The sequence below is a fragment of the Elephas maximus genome, chromosome 3 (genome assembly GCF_024166365.1).
Source record: "Elephas maximus indicus isolate mEleMax1 chromosome 3, mEleMax1 primary haplotype, whole genome shotgun sequence".
NCBI lineage: Eukaryota > Metazoa > Chordata > Mammalia > Proboscidea > Elephantidae > Elephas > Elephas maximus.
Window position 1 is genome coordinate 61,536,065 of NC_064821.1, and position 20,145 is coordinate 61,556,209.

A 20,145-nucleotide genomic window follows, 5' to 3' on the forward strand; every position below is an offset into this window, starting at 1 on the left:
ATTCCAATTACAAGAGTGCCACACCCAAACTACAGTAGCACAAAACATAATAATACAAAAAAATAGATTCCCAGCTCCAAGCCCCACACCCATGTACCTGCAGAGAGGCCCACCCTCTGACTCCTCCGGTCTAAGGGGAGGCCTCTCTGAGGGCACTGCCCATCTCATCCTCACATTTTTCAAAGCTCTGGAGGGGGAACTGGCATGGGGGGGACTTCCTTTGTGTCCGTTCCTGCTGGGCTGAGCCCTTTCCTCCCCCCAACCTCCCGTCGCTCCGCACATCCTGAACAGTGAGTGCAACCCTACACTGCCTCTGGCGGGACCCCAGCCTAGGACATTTGCTTCTGGCTGGGAGGTATGACATCTCTGAGGACTGTGACCCTCATGGGGAAGGAAGGAAGTGGGGGCAGGGGGTGCAGTGAGGATACCAGGCTGGGGGAGCCCTATTTCTATGTGGAGAGGTGCATACAGCAGGCTCCTGGCTCTAGCTCCTTCTTTGGCTCCTGTTCTATACTTCCTCTGAGAAGCCCCCAGGTCTGCTGCTTTGGGGGCTAAGGGCCTCCTCCAGAGTAAGGCTGTCCTGAAGGTAGATAGGGCCATCACTGGCTTCCTGGGCAAGGGGAATGCCCTGTGGGAGCGGAAGTGTGGCCAGGTGGTCTAGGCTGCTGGGAGATGGGCGAGCCTCAGCGTCCACTCAAGCTCCTGCCTCAGCCCCAGGTGCTTCTCCAGAGGACCGGAGTGGTGGTCCACCCGGGGGAGCCCCTGAGCCTCCTGTGCAGAGAAGCTGTGGGCTCAGGCAGGGGAGGACATTCCCAGCCCCCTGACCCCACAGGCCAGACTGGGATGGAGGAGCCTTCCCCTCATAGCCTCCCATGGCTAAAAGCATCACCCAAAGGAGAGAGTTCATCTAGCTACAAGTGCTGTCTGGACTTAACCCAAGAGGCCAAGGGTGGGCTGGAGCCCAGGGCAAGCTCAGCACTTCCTCAGACTCCTGGCCTCCAGGGCTGCTGACCCACAGGCCAGAGCTTCTTGGCTGGTGTGAGGTGGTGGAACTCTGCAGGCACAGGGAGTAGAGGGTATGGCCTTGTGTTTTATCAGGACACTTGGGGGCTGCACTGAGCAGGGCTAGGGTCCTCTGGGGGAGGGAGGCCATTTCCTGGGGTAAGTGGCCCTGGGACCGTAGCCTCAGATAAGGCACTAAGAATGGAGGCTGGGCTGGCTACAGTCCTGGGAGCCAGGCCCCAGACCAATGGGCAGGGAATGGAGCTCAAAGGGAGGATTTGGGCCCTGTGGGAGACAAGGGCCATTTTCTCTTTTCTCCTTCCCCTGGCAAGCAGAGCCAAAGTGGCCAGGACGTGAGGGTTGCTGAGGACAGGCAACAGCCGCTGGGACAGACACAGGGCAGCCACAAGAGAGGAACGGAAAGAAGGTATCTATGGCCCAGCAGTGTACATCTGATGGGGATTCAGCCTCAAGGGCTCCTGGAGTCCGGATCCAGGCTGCTGGGGTACCCCAGGCTTGGCTGGAGGGCCCTGACATGGCCTCGTTCTGCCTTAGCCATCCCTGCTGCCAAGTCGGGGCTCAGACCTGCCTTGCTGGGGTGCCCACTGTTAGACTCTGGGGACAGGAGCAGGCAAGCTGTGGGGGCGATGCCAAGGAGCTGGGCCTCCCACCTCCCAGAGATGGTTCCTCCCCTCTGTGGGGCCTTTCCTCTCCTCTCTCTGCCCTGCCCCAGGTGACCTGCCCCAGGTGACTGCAGCCAAAATTGCAAACCCCGAGGGCTGAGGCAGCTCTCTGCTTTGGCAACCTGTTCAGGGGCCTAGGGATCACTGCCTCACTCGCAGTGAGTGAGGAAGGGGGGCGGAATCAGTGGTGCTTCTCCCATCCATAGGCTATTTAGAAAAACTGAACATAATAAATAGACCAATCCTTTCTTTAAAAAAAAAAAGTTTTAAACGCTTTTCTTTTTTCCCTGAAGGTTTCCAGTGTATTCCACAATGATTAAAAAATAGTTTCCCCAAAAATATATCTTTAAAGCATTTAACACAGTGGTGTTTGTGGTATATCTGGTACTGGCTGGGGGCTGGGGACTGTGTCCCACTGCCCTTGTTGGCTTGGGGCCCAGGCCTGGGGAGCAACCAGCCTGACTCCCCAAATGCCCATTGGAGTTGGTGCAGGTATGCCTGGGGTGACAGGGCTTTCACAGGGGATCAAATCTCAGATTAGGTTGAGAACCACATCACAGGCTTGGTTCCAGCTGAAAACCCTCCAGTCGGGAAGGCACTGGAGTGGCCGAGGGGGCCTGGCGGTGTCCTAAACCACGATGGAGGGGGCAGGCTTGTAGATGTGCTGGCTCCACCCTGGGGCTTGTCCTCAGCCCCTCCCGCTCCTCCTTCTTGGCGCTCTGCACTTCGCCCCTTACCAGACTTCACATTTGTGGTGAGGGTTCATGGGTGAGCCAGGTGGGCAGTGGAAGTGTTCTGAGAACTCCTTGGAGTTGGAGACGGAGCCGATGACCCGGAAGCGGGAGGGGCTGTGGGGGTCCGTGATGAGGCCTTCGTGGGAGCTCTCAGGTGTACGGACAGAGCACCAGACCTTCATGAGGGGCAACACGGAGAAGCTGGGTCACGGCAGGGTACTGAGGCTGCCAGACTGTCCCCCTCCATGACAGCAGAGGAAAAAACCCACTCCCCTCCTGGTTCTGAGATCCTAGGGAGTCAGGAGGGCCTGCCAAGTGGGTGAGGAAGAGACAGTGGGCCCCCTCCCCCAATCACAGCATCCTTTAGCCCAGTCATTTCCAGAAAGTTCCTCCAGCCAGAGAAGCATCTCTGTCCATCTTAGGCATTTGGAAAACCTTGGCTTGAGTCCAGATGCCTCCTCTCCTGAGCAGAATAAACTATCTAACAGCCTGATAGCTCTGGGGGCCAACAGAACACTATATATACGCTGAATGCCCAACTCAAGGGACAACTGGGGGCATCTTGAGTTTAAGAAACTTCCAGAACCCCAGAACCAGAAAGGACCTTAGCGACCAACTCGTCCTCCCATCATCTACCTAATGCAGGAATTCTTTGAATAGCATTCCTGGCCCTTCCTTGAATCTCTCTAATGACAGGAAGCTCGCTTCCTTACAGGGAGGATGTCCCGTGGACAGTCCAATGAGTTAGGAAGTTCACCATTTGAGTAGACACTTGCCTTTTGGCTCTCAAGAGGTTCCAGAATGTCAAGATGGTGGAATTTGCCCAAGTTTAATATTTCTTCCTAATGAACTCACCTGCGCAAACCCCAGGAAGAAGAGCTGGTTATTGGTGAGCCCCAGAGTGGGTAAGGTCTGCTCAGCCCCATTCTTCTTCACCCAGTTCTGGTAAGCCTGGGAGGAGAGAAAATCCAGGCTCAGGTGTGCCATGAAGCAGAAGTAGGCAGGGCTGGGATTGAGGGGCTCAAGTGGGAGGTCTCAGGCAGCTCCACCCTGTTGGGGCAGGGCCTGGTTCCTGGGGGTCTGAGTCTCAGCTCTGATGGCCCAGCTCAGACAAGAAGAGCCCTCTTTGTGATATGCACTTATGCCGAAGAAGATTGCACTCAACCTTACGGCTTCAAGTACCATCTGCATTCAGGGATGGCTCTCAAATTTATACCTTCAGCTTTGGCCTCTTCCCTGACATGTATATTCAACTATCCTAGCTGGACATCCAAAAGGGATCTCAAACTCAACATGGCCCAAATAGAATGACAGATTTTCACAAACACACACACATGCCTGTGTGCACACACATACACACATGCATGCTTTCCCCATCATAGTAAATGTCACCACCAGCCACCCTGTGCTCAGGCCAAAACCCCAGAATTCTTCTTTGGTTCTTCTCTTTCAGTCAACCCAAACATCCCAAATCTGACCACTTCTCACCCTTTCCGTTGGTATATCCCTTCTCTTGCCTGGACAACCTCAACAGCTTTCTTACTAGGATCCCAAACTCAAATGGGTTCAATTCTAATTCTCTCTCCACATAGCAACTTAAGTGATCTTATAAAGCAGGGGTTGGCCAGATAGTAAATATTTTTGGCCTCACAGGCCATAGGGTCTCTGTTGCAGCCACTTAGCTCTGCCCCTATAGCACCGTAGAAGCCACACACAATACGGAAACAAATGGGCGTGGCTGCAAGCAAAAAAATACTTACAAAAAGAGGCTGGATTTGGCCCATGGACTATAGGTTTGCTAAACTTTGTTTAAAAGGATAAATCAGATCATGCCATTCTTCGAATAAAAAACAAAACCCTGCAGTGGCTCCCCATTGCATCTAGAATAAAACCAAGCTCCCTACTCAGCCTACAGAGGTCCGGCTGATCTGGTCCTCACACTATTCAACCTCACCTTCTCCGGCTGGACCCTACATTCCCTCCACTCCCACCCCCTGCCCTACCCTGCTTCCTGTCCTTCAACATGCCAGGTTTGTGCCCAGCTCAAGGCCCTTGACCTTGCTGCTCTTTTTGCTGAGACTATTCTTTTCCCACTTTTCCCTGCCTCTCCCTCACCACTTAGGTCTCAGTTCAAATGTCATCCTCTCCGGAAGGCCTACAATGACCACTTCCTTCCCCTTCCAGCCCACCATTATTCTTTCTTAATTTACCCTATTTTATATTCTTTATCTTATCAATACCTCACATTATCTTATTTATTTGTTTAGGTATTTATGACTATCCCACCCCCCACTAAAATTGTAAGCCTTATGAAAGCAGGACTGCTGTCTGTCTTGCCACAGAATCGCTAGTGCCTAAAACAGTACATGGTGCGTCGAAGGTCCACCATACATTTTCATTGACTAATGGACTTTAGGCAAGTTATGGAATGTTTCTGGGCTCAGTTTCCTCATCTGTAAAATGGGGGTTATAATATCTAATTGTGAAGTCGTTGGCGGATACAGAGCACAGAGCCTGGTATGTCATCAGATCTCAGTAAATGGCACCTCTTGGTATTGCTGCTCTTTCCTGTTGTGGTTGGGGGGACTCTCTACTGTCTTCACTGACAGACACCTCCTCCTTCTCTCTCATGCCTTTTCACTCTCCCATCTGACTCAGCTAACATTCTGAGTGCCACTCCGGGCCAGGCCCTGTGCCTGAGTTATCTTGTCTCATCTTCTTCTTTACGACCCAATGAGGCAGGTGTTAGAGATTCACAGCCCAGCAAACTGAGGCTCAAGGAGCATGAGCGACTTACTCCAGAGCCAGAACCAGCTCCATGTCTAATGCCCCTTCCCCCTTGGCCCACGGGAGCCTCCCAGGCGCACTGCTGACTGACTTAGTGGTAGCCTCCCTGCAATGGTAAGAACAAGCAGGCTCTTCATGCAGACCCATCCCAAGCCCTTTCCTGTGTCTCTGAGTCCAGGCCAGACTCAAGAGTCCAAAGCCTCTGTGTGCCAAGCTCTGCGTTCGGCACCGTCATAGACATTACTTCCATCAGTCCCATCACCACCCATTTCACAGATGAGGAAACGGAGGCTCAAATTGCTGCTACAGCTTGCCCAGGGGTGCCTGCCATGCCCCTTCACTGATGAGGTATCTGGACAGACCCAGACCTGGGGCCGGCATGTGTGGTGGTGGGGCTCTTACCCGGTAGGCGGCCTTGAGGCCCCCGTTGTCGGCGATGTTCTCGCCGAGGGTGTGCCGGCCATTCACCGGCTCCCCATTCACACTGTAGTTGCTGTACTGCCCCACCATGCACTCCGTCTGCTGCTTGAACGCCTCCACTGACGAGTTCTTCCACCAGGGCCGGAGGTTCCCGTCCTTGTCATATTCCCGTCCTGTGGGCCAGGGAAGCTCAGGTCAAGGAGAGGGTGGCAGAGCATGGGCCTGCTGCTCCCCATCTCTCCTCCCAGTGAGAAGTGGCTTCACCTGTTTATCCACCATCTATTAACTGGAGCAAGGATGCCTGTCTGAGCGCTAAAGTGGGTGAATTAGCTAACTGGCAGGGGGAGATGATGGAGGACAGTGAGCCAGGCAGAGGGCCAGCATGTTCAGACATGAACCTTTGGGGTAGGATTTATTTTCAAGATGGGCTCAGAGCCCCTGACCCTGTGTAACTGATGCCCAGGGAGTGGCCACTGCAGCCGGCAGCACTTGGGTCACAAGAAGGGCCCCAGCCTCCGACATCTCTGACTCTTCCTTCCTGGCTTTTGGGGCTTCCCAAGGCAGGAGGCAATGGGAGAAAGTTCTGGATGTTAGCTGCTGAGAAGGGGACTGACTTCAGCTGTGCTGATTGCGGTGGGACAAGGGAAGTCTCTAGATCAGTGGAACTGTGTGTTCCCGCTGATGGCTAATACCCACCACCATGTACGGAGCACTCCCAGGTACATGCTGCTTTGCCACACATTTCATTCAGTCCTCACACTCTCAGTGAGATTGGGCCCAGCACTCCCACTTTATAGACAAGGATATGGAGGCCTGGAGAAATGGTGGGGCTTGCGAAAGTTCATACAATTAGCAGATGGCAGGGCCAGGATTGGAATCCAGATCCATCTGTTTCCAAAGCTAATCCCCTTAGAGGTGAGGGAGCAGAAAGCAAACGCAGTGGGGCTGGGATGGGTCCTGTCTAAAGGGGACCAAGGAGGCTGTACCTTGATCGTCGAACGCATGAGTCAGCTCGTGGCCCACGACGACACCGATGCCACCAAAGTTCAAGGCTCTGGAGCGGAGGGACACAAAGGTGAGGGTGACGCCATAGGGGAGGGCCCCTTGCTCTTGTTTAGGTACGTGACCCTCGCTTGTCAGGCCTGGAGACACAGTTGAGTCCCACAGGGCTCTGTCAGGACATGACTAGCCTGGGTGGAATTGGCACTGCGGTAGATGCACCACAGAACTGTGCTGTTCTCATCAGTCATCTCAAAAGAGTTAGGCGTTACTAACTGATGCTGTAAGTGACTCAGCTAAGGCTTGGAACAGTTCAATCGCTTTGCCCAAGGGCCACACAGTCAGTAAACAGCAGACCTGGGGTTCAAACCCATGACATGTGGATTTCATTTCTCAGATAGTGCCCTCACCCTTCCCAACTCACCAGCTAAGACTCTTTAAAAAATTACTAGAGGGGCATTTCCCCAATCTAGGGCTTCTAACTCCATGACAAACCCCAAGATTCCACTGTGCAGGGGCTCCCAAATCCAAGAGACCCTTGGAGGGAAAGGAAAGGAGTGAGGATATTAATTTTGCTTCTCTGAAAGTGCATATGCTACACGGGCCACTGGCACAAAGATCGCTCATTGAGAACGGCGTGGTCACGTGCTCCGCTGGGGACCACAGGGTGCGCTGGGCTGGGCTGGGCTGGGCTGGGGGTTCTCCAAGTAGTGGGGTAAGGAGGATGGGCGGGAGCACCAGAAGTAACCTACTTGGGTGAGGAGCGGGTGTAGAAGGGTGCCTGTAGGATACCAGCCGGAAACACGATCTCATTCTTGGTGGGCGAGTAGTAAGCATTCACCATGGGTGGGGTCATGCTCCACCTGCAAGGGACACAGGCGTGAGCACTCAAGCACAGCTGGTGGGGAGGGCAGGTGGGGGCGGTCCATCCGGAAGGCAGCTTGGTAATCAGTACAAAAGCCTTAAAAATGTGATTCCCATTTGCCTTGAGCATTGTGCTCTTTTAAACAGCTGTCTACCTGGGATCAGTCTGACAAAAGCAACTCAAAAAGCCAGACAGAAAGCTTAGGGGGCAGTGAGTTTGTTAGTAGGGGAGGAACAATTTGGTAAAGGAGGGTGAGAAGGTTACACAGCTTGAAGAATGTAGTCAAAGTCGCTGAATTGTACCTGTAGAAATTGTTGGATTGGTGTATGTTTTGGTGTGTACATTTTCAACAATAACAATAAATTATTTTAAAAAAATGTGATTCCCTTTGATACCTGTGCCCAGGTGCACACAGTATAAGGATATCCATAGCAGCACTGTTTCTGAAGGGGAAAAATGGAAAAAACCTTACTGTCTATAAATAAGAGACTGGTGAAATAAATGATGTCACACCCACACAGTGGGATACTAAGGCTTTTAGAAGGGGCAACGTGGACCATTCTACACTGCTCAGCAAGTCATCGCTGTCTAGGTTCCAAATGGATCTACTAGCAGTTCTCAGAAGTGTGGTCTGTGGACACCTCAGCAGGGAGGGTACCCAAGATCCTTTTAGGGGTCTGTGAGGCCACAACTATTTTCATAATAATTTAAAAACATTATTTGCCTTTTCCACTGTGTTGGCATTTGCATTGGTGGTTGCAAAAGCAACGGTGGGTAAAACCGCTGGCTTAGAACACATCAAGGTACCAAACTGTTCCAGTAGTCATCATATTGTCACCAGGATGCACTCAAAGGAGAAAAAAGCCATTTTCACTTAAGAATGTCTTTGATCAAGTAGCATAATTATTAATTTCATTAAATCTAGACTCTGGAGCCTAAGTCTTTTTACTAATCCGTGTGACCAAACGGAAGTACACGTAAAGCACTTCTGCTTTCTTCATGAAACATGACTTTTACTTGAGAAAACCACTGAGAGAAGACTATGGAAATTCAGACGTGAGTATTTGCCAACATTTTCTTGAAAATGAAAAAAGTGAGCTTGTCACTTCAAGGCTGACAACTGGCATTATTTGTTGCCAATGATAAAAATTCAAGGTTTCAAGCAAAAATTAAAATGGAAAAACTTTTATTCACCACCATAACCTTGACAGTTTCCCAAAACTTAAAGGCTTTTCTCATAAGATCAGTGTTGATATTAAAAATATAGTATTTTTTGATCTCATATAGCATTTCCCAAATGATGCAATGCATGATGTTACAAAATCATGCCGGGGCACAAGATTCACTTAAAGTGTCAGACAGGCCGATGGATTTTGACGTAACAGTATGAAAAGGTCATGGATATGGTTTCGCATAGCAACTAACCTTTAAGAAACTCCTACTTGCCAAGCTTTGGTGTAGTATCAAAGAAGCATATACACTGGTATCAGGAAAGACTATCATAATATCTCTTTCTCTTTTAACTACCTTATCTGTGTGAAGTTAGATTTTCTTGACGTATTTCAAAACAGCATACTGTAACAGTAAAACAACACCTTTTTCCACAATTTCTGTTTTGTTTTGGAAAAGAGTGATTTTTCGTAAAATAAAATTTTTATAAAAACTGGTATAACTTACATAAACAAAAGATCTTTTGGGCCCAACAATTTTTAAGAGTACAGAAGGATCCTGAGACCAAAAATTTGAAACCGATTGTATAGTGTAATACAATATCCGGCTTCTCAAGGCCTTTCTGGAATGGGGGTGGGGGATAGAGGTAGGGGAAGGGCCATCGAGGAGTGAAGCAAGACAGAAAGGGTACTCTCCCCAAGAGCCCAGGCAGTGGCTCTGCCTCCTCTAGGTGAGCACCACAGAGATGGGTTAAGGGGTGCATAAAGCCACAGAAAGATATTGAGAAATTTAAGGCCTCATATTTCTATTCAAATAACCATGGATGCATTAATGGGTTGTTGTTGTTGAGTAGATTTCACTCATAGCGACCCCATGTGACAGAGTAGAGCTGCTCCATAGGGTTTTCTAGGCTGTAATCTTTATGGAAGCAGATCATCAGGTCTTTGGACTGCAGAGCTGCTACGTGGATTCAAACAGCCAACCTTTTTGTTCGCAGCCGCATGCTTACCCGTTGCTCCACTAGGGCTCCTTGCATTAGGAGACAAAGTTTACATGAACTTTTTAAGCTAAATTAAGATTCCAAATAAAACTCAACCTTGTGGCAGTACTTGTGCTGTACTCTGGAGGTTTAGGGGGCACCCTAGTTGAAGTTATTTTCCAGTTGAAGGTGGGAAACTTAAGGGAAACAGAGATGTTCAAACCTCTACTGTCCATGAGGGGGCGCCATATACAAAGAGAAGTTGCTTTGGCCTTTTGGTAAGATTTCTCTGCAAAATGTTTTAGGAATGGAGGAAACATAGTCTAAGGAGCAGGGCTGGGCTGACTACATCTGACTTTTCTGAGGAAACTCTTAAAAAAAAAAAAACAAAAACTCCAGGCCTTACTCTATGTTATTCTGATTTAAGGTCTGGGGCAGGGACTAGATGGAGGGAACAGGAAGCTATATTTTTAAAATTTTCCAGAAGATTCTGAGTACAGTGACTGTGGGAACCAGAGCTTTCAGGGACCCATCCTGAAACTTCCCCAGGCTACTGTGGGGAACTGTCCCTGAGAAAGCACTGCTCCTGTTAATGAGGAATTATAGGAAACTAGCCCTTGCTGGGAAACCCTGGTGGCGTAGTGGTTAAGTGCTACAGCTGCTAACTAAAGGGTCAGAAGTTCAAATCCACCAGGCGCTCCTTGGAAACTCTATGGGGCAGTTCTACTCTGTCCTATAGGGTCGCTGTAAGTCGGAATTGACTCGATGGGCCTGGGTTTAGTTTTTTTTAGCCCTTGCTGAGGGCCACCAAGTTCTTGCAAAGAATGAAGAATCAGCTACTCCCACCCTATTTTGCAGATAATGAAACAAAGGCTCAGGATGCTGGAGTGGTGGAGATGGGATTTGGTGCCAGACCTGTTCAACTTCAGATGCCAGGCTTACTCCAATAGCCTGAGTGCTAGCTTCCAGCGGTGGATCCCAGCTCCACTGCTTGCTAGCTAGGCAACACTTCTTTGTTCCTTGGATCCTTCATTTGAAAAGTAGGGATAGCAAAAATATCCACCCTCCAGGGGGCTCTGATGACAGTTATATCTGGCACAAGATAAGTGCTCAATAAATGCGAGCCCAGCCCAGGGCACCCCAATGTGCCAGGAGCCAGCTCTTTCCAGAGAAGACCAGGAGGACTCACTGATCTCGGTTGGGAGCTTTCCTGAGCTGGTCGGCAGTAACCCTCCATGAGAAGTTGAAAAACCGCATGGCATTCTCAAAGTAGAGGTCCGGGACTGCAGTGTACTGGAAGGAGAAAACAGTCACAGGATCAGAGGGTGTCTGAGCTAGGAGGCACTGCAGATCCGCTCCTTCAAAACCTTCCTTCTAAAACTGAGGAAACTGAGACCCCGAAAGGCTCAGGAATTGGTTGCAGGTCAGAGACTAGGTGGAGTGGGTACCCTGGGCTGTATGCCTTGGCTCTTCCCTTGGCCCTGATGGGGCCTGGCACTAGCTCTCCACTTCAAGAACACACTAAAATCTTCGGCCAGGCAGCTCCTGACAATATCAGGATGCCTGGGCCTTAGGCAAGAAATATCTCCAGGGCTACCCAATAGAACCTTCTGTGAAAATGGAAACGCTCTGTATCTGCACTGTCCAATATGGTAGGCACAGTTGGCAAAGAATATTGAATATAACATGGACTGTCAGAAGAGCAAACAAATCTGCCTTAGAAGAAATACAGACAGAATGCTCCTTAGAAGCGAGGACGGAGAGACTTCATCTCACGTACTTTGGACATATGATCAGGAGGGACCCGTCCTTGGAGAAAGACATCACGCTTGGTAAAGTACAGGGTCAGTGAAAAAGAGGAAGACCCTCAAGGAGATGGACTGACACAGTGGCTGCAACAATGGGCTCAAACATAGCAAAGATTGTGAGGATGGCACAGGACTGGGCAGTATTTTGTTCTGTCATACACAGGGTCAGTATGAGTCGGAACCAGCTCGATGGCACCTAACAACAACAATAAGCCACGTGTACCTACTGAGCATTTCAAATGTGTGCAATACGACTGACGAAATGGATTTTTCATTTATTTAATTTTAATTACTTTCAATTTGAATGAATCAAATATCTATGTATGGGTAATGGCTACCATACTGGACAGCACAGATCTAATAAATCAAGCCAGGATCTATCTCTTTCTCTGAAATGTCCAAGGACAGGCCTTTTCCCATACCCTCTTCACCACTCAGCCCAGTCTTTTAGTTCTTGACAGCTGCAACATTCCCCCCATAGATCCACTCCAGATCTTTCTGGCTTTACATCAGGTCTTGGGTAAAATGTTTGGCTCTCTGGGGTAGGACTCAGCCTGGGCTGACTCCAGGAGCCCCTGGAACTTGTATCATGACATCCTGGGGCATCCTCAATTATTCTCAAGAGAAAAGGCTACTGCAACTATTGGTCTCATCTCCTCTGGAGCAAAAGAGAAAGAATGAAACCAAAGGCTTAGAGAAGAAATTATATGGTCTACAGGACTAACAGTCTACATGAACCATGTCCTCATTTACCCTGAGATCAGAAGAACTAGATGATACCTGGCTACCACTACTGACCATTCTCATCAGGGCCACAATAGATGGGGAGAAAAATGTGGAACAGAACTCAAATTCTTAAAAAGTCCAGATATACTGGATTGGTTGAGACTAGAGGACTCCCCAAGACTATCACCCTGAGATACTCCATAAACCTTGAACCGAAACTACCACCTGAGGGCATCTTTTAGCTAAGTAACAGAATGGCTCACAAAATAAAAAGTATTACCAGTGAGTACTGTGCACCTTTAAATAATCACCTACACGAGACCAAATGGTCAACAATTACTCTAAAGCAAAGATGAAAGGGTAAGGGGACTGAGAAATCAGATTACTGGAAATGAAACACCCAGAAAGGAACTAATGAGAACGTTGACACTTCGTGAAAAAGTAACCAATATCTCTGAACAATATGTGTAGTAACTGTTAAATCCCAAATGCATTTTAAAGCTTAATTTAGGCAAAAAGGGTAGTTTATACATCCCCGATGGTGGCTCCAGGGAGGCAGGGACCTCGGCTTTCCTTCCAGGAAAGGAAGAAGGAAGGAAAGGCTTCCTCCTATCAGAGCCATCCCCAAGCCCCCACTGCAATCATCTTGTAATATTGCAACAGCCACGATGCCTCCAGCAGCCATCTGGACCCAGCCCTGCCTCTGCCCTTTTCCAAGTGGGGATCCCCAAGGACATATGGGGATCAAGGGGACCGTGGAAGCCACTCACATCATTGAACACTTTGTCCAGCTCCTTGGGGTCCATGATGAAGTTGGGGTAGCCTATCATGTTGTAGATTGCATCCGCCTGGGCAGAAGAGACAGACAGGGCAATGAGAGGTGAGCCACGTGGGCCAGGCTGGCCCCTTGCTCTAGGGGCATGGGGTTTGGGGTCTGGGCCAAGAGGACACAGGGGCCAGTCTCCTCCCACCTTACGGACTTGAAATCTCTTTCTGGAGCGATTCCCCCTTTGGCTAACTTCTACTATTCTCTGCTTAAATGTCATTTCCAGAGGGAAGCCTGCCCTGACTACCACCGCACTGGACTGAGTCTGAGTCCTCACTGCCCATTACACATGCCATTGTTCCCTGCACTTTTCTCTTGCACACTTGGCACAGTTTGTTTTTATACAGTCATTAGTGCAATAGTGTGTCTAAGGCTGTCCTCCATCCTGCCAGATGACTCACCCCTTGAAGGCAGAGGCCATGTCCGCACTGTGCTCACTCCATAAAACTAGTCCCTCCTTCATCTACCTTCCTCCAGCTGTGGCTGCTGCCCCACGTGCTGGAGGCCTCCGCGACCCTTTCAAGCACCTGGCGAGCCTCACCTTTTCCTTGGCTGACTTCCGAGTGTCTTCATCCATCCACTTCAGCGTGCTCAGGCTTTCCTCAAATGCCTTCTTGATCTCCAAGATGATCTCGCTGGCCTGAGGAGACAGACGCTACACCAGTGAGGCCTGGGCACTCTGCTCACCTAAACACAGCAGGCACCCCGTGTAGAGAGATTACGTGGGGACAGAGACTGAACTCAGGTCTTGGCTGAAAGTTTTAGGCTCCCAGGTTCTGGGCTAAGAAGGAGAGCCACAGCCATGTTTTCCACAGTGTGTCCCTCAGAACACTAACATCCTGTAAGACCATCCTGAGTCTCCACAAACAGGGTTCCATGGTCTAATAAGCTTGGAACAAGATGTGGGAAAATCAGAAAAGTCTTTGCTGGAAGACTTTTCAGAGCCTTTAGTGTGATCATAGGCACTGTGATTCTTTTGGAAAGAGAATAAATAGTCTTTCCCAAAGTTATTGGATCACAGAACTCCTCTGTGATGGAATGGGCTTCAAAACCTAGAGATGAATGACTGCTCTTGAGGACAATAATGTCATAAGCAGATCTGGAGGCACAAGATTCTAGAACGGGAATTCAGGGTCATGCAGGAGAAGGAGCAGAGGGGCTGATGTCCAATGACGTCGACTCTGATTCTGCCTCAGCTGCTTGCTCATAAGCCACTTACTGTATCTGAGTCCTGGCTTGCCGACCTTCGACTGTACATGATAGCTATGTAATCAATAATATTAGTGATAAAAGCTACAACAATAATATAATGGCTACTATTCATTAAGCTCTTCTTTTGTGCCAGGTGCTCTGCTAAGCCCCTTACATGTAGTATCTCATTTAACCTCCCTCTGCAGATGGGGGTCACCACCTCCATGTTATAGATGAGGTGAGAATATTATCTCAAGTCACCCAGCCAGGAAGGGGTGGAGCCAGGATCTGAGCTTGGATCTGGTTATCTCCGTGGTACTTAGCCACAATGTCCCTCTGTCTCTCTCTTTTCAAAAATTTTTATTGTGCATCAGATGAAAGTTTATAGAGCAAATTAGTTTTCCATTCAATAGTTTGTACATAAAGTGTCCCAGGATGTTGGTTTCATTCCCCACAATGTGTCAGCACTCTCCCCATTTCCATCCTAGGTTCCCCATTTCCTTTCTTTCTGATTTTCCATCCCTTCCTGCCTTCTTTGCTTTTGGGCAAATGTTGCCCTTTCAGTTTCATATAATTGATTGTTCTAAGGAACACCTTCTCTCAGGCATTATTGCTCATTTTATACCTGTCTATGGTTTGGCTGAAAGTTGGTCTCCAGGAATGGCTTCAGTTCCGGTTCAGAAGAATGTCTTAGGGCCATAGTCTTGGGGGTTCCTTCAGTCTCTGTCAGACCAGTAAGTTTTGCCTTTTTTGTAAATTTGATTTTTTGTTCTACAATTTTTCTTCCACTCTGTCCAGGACCCTCTGTTGTGATCCCAGTCAGAGTGGCTGGTACTGGTAGCTGGACACCATCTAGTTCTTCTGGTCTCAGGGTTATGTAGCCTGTGGTTCACGTGGTACATTAGTCCTTTGGACTAATTGCTCCCTCGAGTTTTTTATTTTCTTCATTCTCCTTTGCTCTGGACAGTAAAAGACCAACTGATGTAGCTTAGATGGCCACTTGCAAGCTTTGAAGACTCCAGATGCTACTCACCAAAGTAGGATGCAGAACTTTGTCTTTATGAACTATGTTGTATCAATTGACATAGATGTCCCCGAGTCTATGGTTGTTTGCCTTCGAGCCTAGGAACTTTGTCTCACGAAGTGTTTGGTTATGTCTAAGAAGTTGCCCTGACTGTAGCCCTTGTGTGCTCTGTTATCTATGTTAGCACGTAAGCAGCGCCTACAGTTATGTATGTAGAAAGAGCCACCACCAAACCCCTATCTGCAGGTGGGTGTGTTCCTTTACACCCTCCCACACCTCTTGGCATACCCATCTACCTATGTATCCATTCATAAATTAGTGTTTGTTAATACTTGTCTTAGTCATCTAGTGCTGCTATAACAGAAATACAAGTGGATGCCTTTAACAAAGAGAAGTGTATTCTCCCACAGTCCAGTAAGCTAGAAGTCCAAATTCAGGGCATCAGCTCCAGGGGAAGGCTTTCTTTCTCTGTCAGCTCTGGAGGAAGGTCCTTGTGATGCATCAGTCTTCCCTTGGTCTAGGAGTATCTCAGTGCAGGAACCTCAGGTCGAAAGGATGCTCTCTGATCCTGGCACTGCTTTCTTGGTGGTATGAGGTCCCCCTCTCTGCTTACTTTCCTTTCCTTTTATCTCTTAAGAGATAAAAGGTGGTGCAGGCCACACCCCAGGGAAATTCTCTTTATATTGGATCAGGGATGTGACCTGGTAAGGGTGTTACAATCCCACCCTAATCCTCTTTAACATAAAATTACTATCACAAAATGGAGGACAACCACAGAATACTGGGAATAATGGCCTAACCAAGTTAATACACACATTTTTGGGGGGACATAATTCAATCCATGATAGTACTATTGCAGGATTGTTTATGCTATAGTAAATACTGTTGTTGCCCTTTGTTCTTGCGTTCCTTTCAGTGTCCTCCCATGCTTTGGTCATGTTTTGCTGACTTCTCCCATATTATGTATTGCTTTTCTCTTCATCAATATTAATATGTGTCATCTAACTATTTGATAATTTCCCCTACCTCCCCCCCTCCCATCCCTGGTAACCATCAAATAATTTTTTTTTCTGTGTGTAAACCTTTTCTTGTTTCTTTATAATAGTGGTTTCATACAATATTTTTCCTTCTACGATTGACTTATTTCACTGAACATAATATCCTCCAAATTCATGCATGTTGTGAGATGTTTCTCAGATTCGTCATTATCTTTATCGTTGTGTGGTTATTCCGTTGTATGTACATACCACAGCTTATTAATCCATTCATCTGTTGATGGGAGCTTAGGTTGTTTCTATCTTTTTGCTATTGTGAATAATGCTACAATGAACATAGGTATGCATATGTCTATTCGTGTCACAGCTCTTATTTCTTTAGGGTATATCCCTAGGAATGGGATTGCTGGGTCATACAGCATTTCTATTTCTAGCTTTTTAAGGAAGCGCCATACTGTTTTCTAAGTGGTTGTACAATTTTACATTCCCACCAGCAGCATTTAAGAGTTCCAATATCCCTGCAACCTCTCCAACATTTGTTATTTTCTGTTTTTTTTTTTTTTGATCGGTGGCAGTAACACTGGTGTGAAGTGGTGTCTCATTGTAGTTTTGATTTATATCTCTCTAGGGTTGCTATGAGTCAGAATTGACTCGATGGCACTGGGTTTGGTTTTTTTGGGTTTTTTTAGTGGCTAATGGGAGCCCTGGTGGCACAGTGGTTAAGAGCTTGGCTGCCAACCAAAATGTTGGCAGTTCGAATCTACCAGCTGCTCTTTGGAAACCCTATGGGGCAGTTCTACCCTGTCCTGTGGGGTCACTGTTGGTTGGGATCAACTTGACAGCAACAGGTTTGGTTTGGTTTTTGGAATGGCTAATGATTGTGAGCATTTCCTCATGTGTTTGTTAGTGTTCTGGATGTCCCCTTTGGTGAAATGTCTGTTCATATCTTTTGCCCATTTTTTAATTGGATTGTTTGTCTTCTTGTTGTTGAGGGGTTAAAGTTTTCTATAAATTTTAGAGATTAGACTTTTTTTCCATGTACTTCTTAGTGACTTCATTTACCCTGGTCAAGTTGTGCAGACTTCACCCATATTTGGTCTTGTCTTTCCCATCACCAAAGATAACAAGTGTCTACTATCTAGAAAGTGATTCCCTCTCCCTCTCCCTCCCATCCCTAGAGAACTAGAGATTGTCTAGTTCATTTTCTGCAGTTCACACATTCTTAGTTATGTTTCGAATTGAATTTAAGTCACGTATTAGGGTACCTAGTGTTGTCCCTATTTTTTCTTCCGTGATCTTTATAGTTTTAGGTGTTATATTTAGGTCTTTGATGAATTTTGAGCTACTCTCTGTCTCTTTTAGAACAAGCCTATCACCGCAGAGTAAGAAAAATGTCATCCCCTGGGCCAGCGTTGCTCTGCCAACACCTCACTGGGTTCTCACAATGCCCCCTGGAGGCAGAGACGGCTATTATAACCACGTAGGGTTGCTGTGTGGGTCAATTGAGATACTGTGATAAAGCACCTGGCACTCAGTAATGATAGCTATTATGAGTAACTCACATTATTTAGGGCTTGAGAAAATAGAACCTTTGAGTTCAGGCTGGAGCCTGGGGGCTCTCTGGCCTGGAGTTGGAAGGATCCAGAACAAACCAGAGATGGGCTGTCAAGACCACGAAATGCCACTGCAGGCGTGATATACCTGTCTATGTCCACGGGGAGACACTTACTATGTTTTTGCTGTCCTCGGCGAAGGTCGCTTTGACAAACATGGGGCCCAGTGCAAAGCCCAGGTTGTTTTCTGTGTCACTCACGCAAAACTTCCAGCGAGGAAGACAGGTCTGGAAAGCACAAAGGAGAGAGTTACTCAGCCCCAGTCCTCCTTCCCTCCAACCCCTTTCTGTCCAAGAGGTAGCACCATCTTGCGCCCATGCTTCCTTCCAGAATGTCAGAGAGCCCTTTTATGACCCGGTGGAAGTCATTTTATGTATTCGACCAAGAGACCATGGGATATCCTTCATCACCATAAACCATGTCCACATGCCATGCTCTGTACTCAGAAAGCCACAAACATGTCACAGAACCAGCAAGATGACCCCAGGAGCCAGGGATCATGGGTGCTCGGCAAATGAGAAACTCAGAAAGATGAAATCACTGGTCCAGGGTCCCCCACTGAGTGAGGGGTATTTCTGGGACGTGAACTCAGAAATCCCTGACTCTACACCCCGTGCTTTCACCCCGTGTTGTCCTCTTTCCTAGAGGAGCCTAGGAGTCCTGGGAGTGAAGAATGTTGGGAAATTATCTTGTTTGCCCTTCCCAGGAAGGATCCAGGAAATCCTTCCCAGAAGACCAGGACCCTAGCCCCATCTTAAAGCCTCCTAGAGAAAGACTAGCCCCAGCAATGCTGTAGGATTTCACTAGGTGCAGTTTTCCTTGGGTCTCAGCCCCTTTAGCTCATGGGATGCCTCTGTGCGAATGGGACGCAGGCGTCCCTGTGGGGCTTTGGCCTCATGGAGCATGGCTCGGTGGAAAATGGGAGACCTGTTTCAGCCCCAGCTGCTCCCTTGGCCAGGCCAGGCATCCCTCCGTGGGACACAGTCTGTAGGACCACATGTGGTGGCCCTGCTCACACAAACCCTAGTGCTGCTGGGGAGCCCATGTGCTCACCCCTGAAGAACACACCCTGGCTCAGGGTAGCCTGCCTCATAACAGCCCCAAACTGAAAGCAACCCAAATGCCCAGCAACAGACAGATGAATAAGCAAAATGTGGTATTTTCATACAACACCATACTACTCCTTGGCAACAAAAAGGAACAAACTACTGATGTATGCAGCAACATGAGTGAATTTCACAGGCATTATGCCGACAAAAGCCAGACACAAAAGGGTACAGAGTGAATGGCTCTATATAAAGTTCTAGAACAGGCAAAACTAAGTTATGGGAATAGTAATCAGAACCGGGCTGCCTCTGGGGGATGGGGGTGGGATTGCCTGGAAAGGGGCATGAGGGAACTTTCTGCTTAGAGAACACTGGATAAATGGGTGATGGGAATGTTCTCGATCTTGGCTGGGGTGGTGGTTACAGTGGTGAGTTCTTTTGTCAAAACTCATTGAACTGAATACTTTATGTATACAGTACATTTTATTGTATGTAACGTATACTTTAGTTAAAAATTTTCTTCCAGGCAGGCAGGCAGGAAGGAAGAAAGAAAGGAATGAAGGACAGCAAGAGGTGAAAAAATGCACTCTGGGTCCTCTCTAAATTTAGTTGTCCAAATTCTTTCAAGCTTTTCCTGCCATGTGTCCACCTGGATGCCTGCCTTCTGTTCCATCCCCCAGACCCCCCCTTTCCTCAGCTTGGAAGTCCACAGCTGGACACACAGGCTACACCTGGATCTGACCAAGGCTGACCACACAGGAGGTCAGGACTAGGGGTATTCTAGAATACTCTTGGCTCCATGGAGGCTCCAGGCTGTGACGGCAGAATCATGGACAGATTCTTATTTGTTGTCTTCTCAGGAGGTTCTTTGGATAAAGCCATTCATTGCTGCATGCACTCATTAATTCACTCATCCAGCATTCTCTGAACAATTCCTCTGCATCCTGGCTGTGCTAGGTCTTTGGAATCTAGAGATTCCATAAGCCTTGCCCTCAAAGGGCTCATGACTGAAATGCCCAAAACATTTATAATATAACCACAGCAGTAATCATTAAAAAAGAAGAACAAACAAACAAACACCTCAGCTGCTATTGATTCCGACTCATGATGACCCCATGTGTGTCAGAGAACAGTGTTCCATAGGGTTTTCAATGGCTGATCTTTTGGAAGTAGATCACCAGGCCTTTCTTCCAAGGTACCTCTGGGTAGACTTGAACAACCAACCTTTTGGTTAGCAGCCAAGTGTGTTAACTGCCGGCACCACCCAGGGACTCTAC

The 20,145-nt window shown here is 48.1% G+C and overlaps 1 protein-coding gene across 4 annotated transcripts in view; it reads right to left on the reverse strand.

The window, feature by feature from the left end:
• Nucleotides 1–1,855: 1,855 nt before the first annotated feature.
• ECE1 (endothelin converting enzyme 1) overlaps nucleotides 1,856–20,145 on the reverse strand; it is a 137,742-nt gene continuing 119,452 nt past the window's right edge. For all 4 annotated transcript variants that reach the window (XM_049878177.1, XM_049878175.1, XM_049878178.1 and 1 more), the window contains 9 exons: nucleotides 17,939–18,049; nucleotides 13,541–13,639; nucleotides 12,944–13,021; nucleotides 10,829–10,932; nucleotides 7,378–7,488; nucleotides 6,613–6,680; nucleotides 5,609–5,799; nucleotides 3,275–3,370; nucleotides 1,856–2,595 (listed from right to left, as the gene is read on the reverse strand). In XM_049878177.1, coding sequence (XP_049734134.1) covers nucleotides 2,419–2,595; nucleotides 3,275–3,370; nucleotides 5,609–5,799; nucleotides 6,613–6,680; nucleotides 7,378–7,488; nucleotides 10,829–10,932; nucleotides 12,944–13,021; nucleotides 13,541–13,639; nucleotides 17,939–18,049 — 1,035 coding nt within the window. In that variant the 3' untranslated portion in view covers nucleotides 1,856–2,418. The remainder of the gene's footprint in view (nucleotides 2,596–3,274; nucleotides 3,371–5,608; nucleotides 5,800–6,612; nucleotides 6,681–7,377; nucleotides 7,489–10,828; nucleotides 10,933–12,943; nucleotides 13,022–13,540; nucleotides 13,640–17,938; nucleotides 18,050–20,145) is intronic.